General features: G+C 53.3%; 2 protein-coding genes across 2 annotated transcripts; both read left to right on the top strand.

Moving 5' to 3' along the window:
• Positions 1 to 554: 554 nt before the first annotated feature.
• Hoxa6 (homeobox A6) lies at positions 555 to 2,825 on the top strand. The gene is made up of 2 exons (XM_059257849.1): positions 555 to 1,170; positions 2,566 to 2,825. Exons 1-2 carry the CDS (start codon positions 729 to 731, stop codon positions 2,823 to 2,825), a joined length of 702 nt encoding a protein of 233 aa, XP_059113832.1. The 5' UTR covers positions 555 to 728.
• A 2-nt stretch (positions 2,826 to 2,827) lies between these two features.
• On the top strand, positions 2,828 to 7,340 carry Hoxa5 (homeobox A5). The gene is made up of 2 exons (XM_059257848.1): positions 2,828 to 5,420; positions 6,363 to 7,340. Exons 1-2 carry the CDS (start codon positions 4,526 to 4,528, stop codon positions 6,611 to 6,613), a joined length of 1,146 nt encoding a protein of 381 aa, XP_059113831.1. The 5' UTR covers positions 2,828 to 4,525; the 3' UTR covers positions 6,614 to 7,340.
• Positions 7,341 to 9,670: the final 2,330 nt, after the last annotated feature.

The raw sequence follows: 9,670 nt of genomic DNA, 5'->3' as shown, positions 1-9,670 counted from the left end.
CAGAGAGGGATGGTCTTTCAGCTTTGGGCAGTAAGGCCCAACCTGTAGTAAGAATGGGAAGGGATAAGGCGTTCATGGATCCCTAAAGCATAGGGCTGAAAAGCAGAGTGAAGGCCTGGTTTCCCAGAGCCCCTTCTCCAGCTCAAGAACCCACACCCACGATTAAGGGACCGCTAGGGGAGGGGCAGCCTGGGACCTGCCTGGGACAGAGGGCTCCCACGAGCAAAGCCGTTCTAGTCACCGCCCCTTCTGGCTCAGGCTTGTCAGGTTTCCTGTTTGGAGGGGAAAACCAGCAAAACCCAACAAGGCAAAAAGGGAAAGAGGAAAGAGCAGGCCTAGTGGGGCCTCCTCGTTGACCTGGGCACCAGTGCCTCTCCTCGGCTCTGAGCTGCACCTCCCTGCCCGGGCCGTGCCCGCCGCTGGCGTTCGGGGGGTGTGTGGGGGAGAGCGGGGGCCGGCTGGCTGTGTGCGCCCATTAATCTGCCGGGCGGGCGGCGGGCGGGCGGGCTGGGGGCTGTTTGTAACTTTGCTGCCTCGGTCGCCGCGGTCCCCGGGGAGCGGGCTCCGGCGCTCGCTCCCATTGGCCGCCGCTGCGTCAGCTGGTGCGATTTGCTGCTGTCGCTTTTGGCGTTCGGCCATCCAGAAACAAACCAGTTCGATGACTACTAATAGTTATAGCCAGATGTACTAATACACAACAAATCACAGTCCTGCAGAGGGGCGCGCAAATGAGTTCCTATTTTGTGAATCCCACTTTCCCTGGGAGCCTGCCCAGCGGCCAGGACTCCTTCTTGGGCCAGCTGCCCCTCTACCCGGCCGGCTATGACGCGCTGAGGCCCTTCCCGGCCTCTTACGGGGCGTCGAGTCTTCCGGACAAGACGTACACCTCACCTTGTTTCTACCAACAGTCCAACTCGGTCCTGGCCTGCAACCGGGCATCCTACGAGTACGGGGCCTCATGTTTCTATTCTGATAAGGACCTCAGTGGCGCCTCACCCTCGGGCAATAGCAAGCAGAGGGGCCCCGGGGACTACCTGCACTTTTCTCCCGAGCAGCAATACAAACCTGACAGCAGCAGCGTGCAGGGCAAAGCCCTCCATGAGGAAGGCACCGACCGGAAGTACACGAGCCCTGTTTACCCCTGGATGCAGCGGATGAATTCCTGTGCGGGTAAGGCATTTCCCTGCTCCCCCATCCCAGAGAGTGTAGGGAGAAGGAAGGAAGGAAGGAAGGAAGGAAGGAAGGAAGGAAGGAAGGAAGGAAGGAAGGAGAGAGAGAGAAAGAGAGAGAGAGAGAGAGAGAGAGAGAGAGAGAGAGACTAAGAAGAAGGACAAAGTTTCCTTCTCTCTCTCTCTCTTTTTAAAAGAAAAATTTAAAAAAGAAAAAACCCAAACATTCCCAGTGGGGCAATCAGGCCCAGCCAGAGGAAAGACTGGGCCAGGAGCTCCATGTAAGGTGACACTTGAGGGGTGTAAAAGATTCACTGCCAAGCTACATGAGGAGAGAAGAAAGCCTGTTCAGCTGCACCCTTGTGACACCCCTCAGGTTTCCACGCAAAGGGGGCCTCCAGAAGGCACCAAAGACAAACTCCTTCACATTCCTACCCCTCTTCCTTCTGCCCTTCGGAAGCTCAGAAGCCCAGACAGGCAGAGGCTCTCTTTCCCTCACTTGACCCTTTCAGGGTCCTCCACCAAAGCTCTGGAGCTGTGGAGGGCTACCTCCTTAGAATATTCATATTCTCTCTTCTCTCTCTCTCTCTCTCTCTCTCTCTCTCTCTCTCTCTCTCTCCCTCCCCCCTCCCTCCTAGTCTTACCTTCCACTCAACTTCACACTTTTAGCCAACTTCTATCTCCTCCTGAGACCCTTCCTGAGCCTCACACCTGCCTTGGGTACCTCTGGGTACCCAGACAGCCCAACTCAGTCCTACACTGCCAGAACCCCACCACCTCACCTATGGGACCATCTCTCTATTCCAGGTTTTTAAGGACTCCACAGGGACTCCCCTTTCCCCTTGCAGCAGGACAGAGCCTAATGGGGACTTTAAAACACACCCTCCCAGTGGAGTGTGTTCAGAGCAATCACATAACTTGCTAACAATATGCAAAGATTTGAGAAGGCTGGCCATATTTACGTTTCCAAAAATACATTGAGTTCTGACACGAGGAGCCTCCATAGCATCTTTCATAGACACCAGTGTGAGAATTCAGTTTTCCATGCTGCTCCCAGGATCCCCACTCCACCCACAGAAAAATAAATGCTACCCTCCCTTGACACAGTGGCTTTGGCCCCTCAAATTAAGAATGCCCATGCTATTTCTTCACTTCTAATGGTTTGCTCACAGACCACATTTGTCAGAAGCAATGACTTCCCACCCCAAGTCGTTTTTAGGTGAAAAACATCTCGCTTGGTAGGAATCATCTTTGGCTGGCTTTTTGCCTTCGGTTGTGGCTGGTGCTAGAAGCTGGGGTGGAAGTAAGGTGTTCTCAAGCTTAGGGACTGCTGGCGGGAGGCACACGGACTGGATTCCTTTGGCCTCGCTTACCCGCACTGCATTTTTGCCTGCAGGTGCCGTGTATGGGAGTCACGGGCGCAGAGGCCGCCAGACCTACACGCGCTACCAGACGCTGGAGCTGGAGAAGGAATTCCACTTCAACCGCTACCTGACGCGGCGCCGCCGCATCGAGATCGCCAACGCGCTCTGCCTCACCGAGCGCCAGATCAAGATCTGGTTCCAGAATCGGCGCATGAAGTGGAAAAAGGAAAATAAACTCATCAATTCCACACAGCCCAGCGGGGAAGACTCTGAGGCCAAGGCGGGCGAGTAGACTCCAGGCAGGGACCAGGCCAGCGTCCTAACCTCTATTGGCTTTGCCCCCTGGTGCCCCTGCCTGCTCCCCCAAGTTTTCTTCCAGCCTGCTCCCAGCCGGGTGCTTCCGCAGCTTAGGGAAGTCCAACGCTTTGCAAGCGTCTGCGCATTTACTTATTACAGAAAACAAACAAACAAAACTCACACACCCAATGTCAGCTGTGGGACAGACGCACTGTATACACACACACACAGGTTCTCTCCTCAAAGCTGCCCGAGCCAGCTTGGGAGTCCCGGGGTGCACCCAGAATTGGCCCTGCTGCTGTGTTAGCGCCCCTGCGCTCCCTGAGCTACGAGACGCGAGGTTGTTGGGGGAAGAAAGAGCCCCAGGCAGTGCCCGGTTTGGTGTCTGGACTTTTCCGCCTTGGTCCTTCGCCATCAAATCTCGAAGGTCATCTCCAAATCGGCCCTGGCTACTGAAAAGAAAGGGCCTATGAGCTGGGCCCCAGCCCTGTCTCGGCCTCTCAGGATGCCCCTAAACAAGAAGCCGGAGGAACAAAGGGGAACTCCCCTCTTCCCCGACAGAACCAAGTCTTTCTGCCGGCGCATAACCGTCAGTGGGAGAGCCGCAGTTTCAGCAGAGGCGAGCCAACCTGGGCGCGAGTGGAACCGTACAGCCTCGGGAGCGACTAGGCTCCTTCCTGCAGGCTCCCAGCTCCGGATTCCCACTCCCTGCCTCTTATAGCTCGGGCGCCGCATCCTAGAAGCTCTCAGGACCCAAGGAGGGGGCCCAGGACCATAGGAGCAGCAAGAGTCCAGCTTCCAAGCGTGCCAGGGACGCCTGAGATGCCAGGCCTCTAGTAGGGAAAATCTGCTCGCCTCTCAGCTACATTTGTGATTTACTTTCGTCTTTCGGAGCCCAGGAAAATAACTACGGAGATACTAGGCACTGCCACGAAATGGTTCCATTAGTTCCCGCAATTTCCTCTTGGAGGTCTAAGCGAGACCCCAATAGCTCTGCCCACGGATCCCAGCTTCCAAGCAGCCTCAGAGGCTGCAGGGAGTCAGGGCTCACTTTCTGGGTTCGCCAAGAACCCTGCTACCTGGGGCCCGGCTGGCCGGAGAAACCGGACCAGGGATGAAGATATTCCAGGCTGGATAAATAAGCAAATCAGATAGCAAACTAATGACACGAAAAACATATTTACAAGGGAGGAAAATCGACTCTGGTTATACGAGTGTATGGAATTTGACCTCGCCTCGGAGCAACACTACACAAAAGCTATCTTTAATAGACGCCTGTCGTTTAAGAGCGGCAGGGACACTGTCCTTCACGCGCGCTCACAAAAACAGAGCCGTAATTGTGGCTGCTGCTGTGGGCAGGATTTATTTCTTCAATTGGCTAAATGGTCTTTCCTTCCCCGAAGGTGATATCTGTGTTTCCAAAATTCACAGCTGCGGGCCGGACGGGCAGAACCGACCCCAACCTCTACACAGAAATAAGGGGCTACAAAGCCAGGGAAATAAAGTTGTAAATAATTCCAAGTCACCACCTCCCCCTAATCCTCTGTATCCTCGCCGGGCGTGCGATCGGCAGCTGACGGCCTCACAATTGGTACATCCTAATGGAACTGCGAGGGAAATGCAATAATTTTGCCATAATGGGCTGTAACCTCAATTCGACCCCGGCCCTTGCAGCCCGAGGTCGGAAGCGATGCGATGCGCCCTGCCTCCAGAGGGTGGCGCTCGAGTCCGACTGAACGGCGGCGGCGGGTGGCGGGCACGCGCCCAGGGCGCGCGCACCACCCCTCTCGCCTCCACCCAACTCCCCCATTAGTGCACGAGTTTACCTCTAGAGGTCATCAGGCAGGATTTACGACTGGACAACAAAAGCACGTGATTCGAAGTCGTACCCCATATTTGGGTGCCTACGTAGGAGGGAACCGAGTACATGTCCCAGTCATTTCCATAATTCATCATAAATTGTGCAAGGGTGCTATAGACGCACAAACGACCGCGAGCCACAAATCAAGCACACATATCAAAAAACAAATGAGCTCTTATTTTGTAAACTCATTTTGCGGTCGCTATCCAAATGGCCCGGACTACCAGTTGCATAATTATGGAGATCATAGTTCCGTGAGCGAACAATTCAGGGACTCGGCGAGCATGCACTCCGGCAGGTACGGCTACGGCTACAATGGCATGGATCTCAGCGTCGGCCGTTCGGGCTCCGGCCACTTTGGCTCTGGCGAGCGCGCCCGCAGCTACGCGGCCGGGGCCAGTGCGGCGCCCGCCGAGCCCAGGTACAGCCAGCCGGCCACGTCCACGCACTCGCCTCCGCCCGACCCGCTGCCCTGCTCGGCGGTGGCCCCCTCGCCCGGCAGCGACAGCCACCACGGCGGGAAAAACTCCCTGGGCAACTCCAGCGGCGCCTCGGCCAACGCCGGCAGCACCCACATCAGCAGCAGAGAGGGGGTTGGCACGGCGTCCGCAGCCGAGGAGGACGCCCCTGCCAGCAGCGAGCAGGCGAGCGCCCAGAGCGAGCCGAGCCCGGCGCCGCCAGCTCAGCCCCAGATCTACCCCTGGATGCGCAAGCTGCACATTAGTCACGGTAAAGCCAGCCGTTTTCTGATCCACGCGTCCGTGGGGGCGCGGGTCTCGGTCACCCTCTGTTCTTTGCAGGCTCTCTCCGGGTCTCTCTCCTAGTCTCGCCTCTCTCCAGCCCGCAGAGCCTCTCCCTGCGGTTCTCCTTCCCTGCCTTCCTCTTTACTTCCTCCCCATTACTGCAGCAGCATCCTGTGTTCGCAAATACTGGGGGGGAAAGGGGTGGCCGAGCGAGTTTAGATGTGGAAAGAGGAAGAAATTCCATCTGGAACCCTAACGCCTCGGAGCGCGCTTAAGGGTCAGGCCAGCCGAGCAGGGCATGGAGAGGTAGGGATGGTCGTAGGGGCCGTGAATCGGGCTTGTCAGGGTGGATAATTTATGAGAAGGGCTACGCTGGGGAAACAGCGTTACTAATTAGAGTCCCCTAAAAGGGGTTGGGGGGAATAATCCCGGCGAGGGCAGGCGAGATTCTGAAGTTTGGGGGCAAGAGAGAGAGAGGGAAAAGGACAGGGAAGGAAAAGAAAGCGGGCGCCCCAAGCGTACAGGCTGGAACAGGAGGCGGCTAGGGCGGCTGGAACTTTCACGGAGGGTGACCTGGAGGCCACTTGGGAACTCAGAAAAAGGCAGTGCTTCGGTGCGTTTCTGAGCGGTGGGCAGCCTGGGAGACCAGTGCCCCTGCTCATGACAGGGCCAAAGAGCAGAATGGGGGCGAGGGAGAGCCAGGCTGTCCTTCAAGACAGGGTTCCAGCCTCAGGTGGGCCGCTTGTTCCCAGAGTCCAAATCCTGTTGTTTTTCTCTCCAGAAAGGAAGAGGGAAGGAAATTCGGGACAGAGTGGGTGGGGAGAGAGGGAGGACTTGTTGAGCTTTCTCCCCAGCTCAGGACCCTGGCTGACTCTTGGAACCAGGTGCTAAGGGGTTGGTGGCTAAACCGCTGACTTTTCTGTTGCAGATAACATAGGTGGCCCGGAAGGCAAACGGGCCCGGACGGCCTACACGCGCTACCAGACCCTGGAGCTGGAGAAGGAATTTCACTTCAACCGCTACCTGACCCGCCGAAGGAGGATTGAAATAGCACATGCTCTTTGCCTCTCCGAGAGACAAATTAAAATCTGGTTCCAAAACCGGAGAATGAAGTGGAAAAAAGATAATAAGCTGAAAAGCATGAGTATGGCTGCCGCAGGAGGGGCCTTCCGCCCCTGAGTATTTGAGTTCAAAGTACTGAGCGGTATTAGCGGGGCTCCCTGCCGTAGTGTCAGTACTAAGGTGACTTTCTGAAACTCCCCTTGTGTTCCTTCTGTGAAGAAGCCCTGTTCTCGGTGCCCTAATTCATCTTTTAATCATGAGCCTGTTTATTGCCATTATAGCGCCTGTATAAGTAGATCTGCCTCTGTTCATCTCTTTGTCCTGAATGGCTTTGTCTTGAAAAAAAAAATAGATGTTTTAACTTATTTATATTGAAGCAAGCTGTGTTACTTGAAGTAACTAAAACAAAACAAAAAAAAAAAAACAAAAAAAAGAAAAGAAAAGAGAAAAAAACACACACAAAAAGTCCCCCCCTCCAACCTCGTTTAGTGCCAATGTTGTGTGTTGCACTTGAGTTGTTTAACGTGCATGTGCGTGGAAGTGTTCCTGTCTCAATAGCTCCAAGCTGTTAAAGATATTTTTATTCAAACTACCTATATTCCTTGTGTAATTAATGCTGTTGTAGAGGTGACTTGATGAGACACAACTTAACTTGTTCAACGTGTAGTGGCTAGTGGCTGTGACGAAGACTGTGACTCCAAGCGGTGTGTGTCCCTGCGTGCCTTTGTAGGACCCTTTGCACGAACTCTGGAAGTGGCTCTTATAAGCCCAGCTTCAGTGATGTATGTTTTTGTGAACAAAGTTACAAATATTGTCCAAGTCTGGCTGTTTAAGCAAACTGTGATCAGCTTTTTTTTTTTATTTGTATTTGTTTTTGAGGAAAAAATACTGACTGGAAACAAAAAATAAACTTTCTATTGTAAGTTCTCTTGGTCTGATTTGTGCCAAATAGCAAGCGGCTCTTTCTGTTTTTCTGTCTGTCCAGCCGTGCTGGAAGCTGGTGAGTCTGAGGCTACCTGGGCAGCTTGCCTGTTCACAGTGGCCTCCCACCGACACCTTGACTCACACCCTTCCTAACTCGGAGCCATCAGAAAATTCAGGCCAGAAGAAAGTGGGAAAAGCTGTAGGAGGTTCCAAAGCATGAGTCCACCCTGTCCATCTGTGAGGAAACCAAGTTAACTAACTTAGTGGGTACCAAAAAGGCGAGGAAGAGAGAAGAGAGAAAAGCTAGGTCTTTGTTAGCCATACTCCGGCCCACACAGATCCTTCATTCCTAAGGCTGTCCTAGGCCTTGCTGAAGGGGATTCTCTGCCAGGATGTAGACCCCCAAACCCCTGCCTACTAACCCACCCCAGCACCCCTTCCCCACTCCTCTCACTTAACCCAGTTGGCTTCTTTTGCTACAATTAATTTGCTACAAATGGAAAGTACTTACCCCATCTTAGCTCCAATGGGAAACTCCTCAGAACGGCTAAAGCGCAACTAGAGATTTGCACATTTACCGACTGCTTACACGGATGCCGTCTTTCCTTTTAAAAGTTATAAAACAGTAAACTTTATAAGCCCCAGTTCCGGCTATATGACATTTGGGTGCCAAATGAATAGGGTTTTGTCTATGAATTAGATCGTAAAATCATCCATAGCACAGACAGATCGGCTCACTGGCTATAAAACGTCACGTGGGGCCATTAAAGTAAGTTTTATGGTTTTGGGGAGTTGACATCCAACATTATATACCACATAACATATAATCTCACTAACGCTGGACTCCATTTGACTCTTTTGCAGGCTACGTGTGCTGCCTGGTCATTCAAATTGTCAATTTTAGGTCCAGAAGTGTCCAAACCACAAGTTCTCAAAACTCTCTGAAAAATGGCTCCCTCCAAGTTAAGGTAAGCTCGCCTCTTGAGTTTATTTGCACTCCGCAAAGTTCCTTGCTCTTCTTTCTCTCTGGCTCAGTAACGCTAAAGCTGTCTCTGGATTCAAAATGGGAGAACAAACTTTTCTCTCTGCCCAAATTAGCAAAGCCAGAGCCAGCTCTGTGGAGGCAGCACGGTGAACAGCGCCTGTGGCCGAGCCGCATCCTAGGCCTAACTTTAATTGCTGCGCAATCGTGGATGTTAATGACTTCCGCTGCTCCCGCCGGCGTGCAAAAAAGATGATTTTTGTGTGTGTGAGAATGGGTCTGTGCGTGAAAACTTGGCAGCCCCCCGCCCCTCTTTCTAAGCTTGGCCAGGTCCAGGCTCTTTGGGGGTCGTGGAGCTCTGGTATGGGGAGGGGAGGTCTGGGAGATGAAGGGGCGCGGGCCACTGGAGTAGAGGGCTGAACTGAACCGGAGAGTTTGAAAGAAAGGCCCAGGCAGGGCTGAGGCCGACACTGGCGGGATTCCTTCTGGAGCTGTGGCAATATGTCTTCGCGGGCCAGGGTCATTTGGCAGCCCTGAATTGAGGCGGCGGCCTTTGGGGCTGGGCTTCAGACTGGCTGGAGAGAGTAGAAGCTGCCTGGAGCCCTGGCTGTGTGGCAGAGACCAGGCTGCTAGCACCCACAGGGTGCTGGGGACAGCGGGTCCCCACCTAGGAGGTAGGGAGTACTCAGCTTCCCCGGAAGCAAGCACCGGGCCAGGCCCAGTTGCCAGTTCTTTTCATTTCGCTGGCCGTGTTCTCACCCGCCTGTGAGTCTGAAGCAATAAACTTTATGGCCGGATTTAACTTTAGTCTTTGAATCCTCAGGCTAATTGAAAGGGGTAAAAGCGCTTTCTTTTCTTCCGCCCTGCCTTTCTTCTGACTCCCTTCTTACCTTGTCCTCCATTTCTTTGTAGGAGTAAGACATCAGTGCTCAAGACCCTCGAGGGCAACTTAGGTGGTTCCCTCGATGACCCTAAAGAGAGAGAAATGCACCCCTCTTCAGGCTGCAGACACAGTCTCTCTTCTGAAACTGTGGCTAAAGTTTTGAGGGACATTGAGGTGTCTTCAATGCCCAACTTAAAAGTCCCTAGAGCCATTAGGCTGTTTTTCTTGACACATCATAAAGGGTAGTTTAGGAAGAAACTGCTCGTTTGTCAGTAGGAGATTTCCTTGTCTCTTTTGTTATTTGTTCTTTCTGTTTGATCCCAGGAAATTTACATAATATATGTTTTCCAAAACAGTCTCCAAAATTACACCAATGAGTGAAGTT

Source organism: Peromyscus eremicus, chromosome 3 (assembly GCF_949786415.1).
Source record: "Peromyscus eremicus chromosome 3, PerEre_H2_v1, whole genome shotgun sequence".
NCBI lineage: Eukaryota > Metazoa > Chordata > Mammalia > Rodentia > Cricetidae > Peromyscus > Peromyscus eremicus.
The sequence above is the reverse complement of the archived record's forward strand: the minus strand, read 5'-3'. Positions and strand labels throughout refer to the sequence as shown.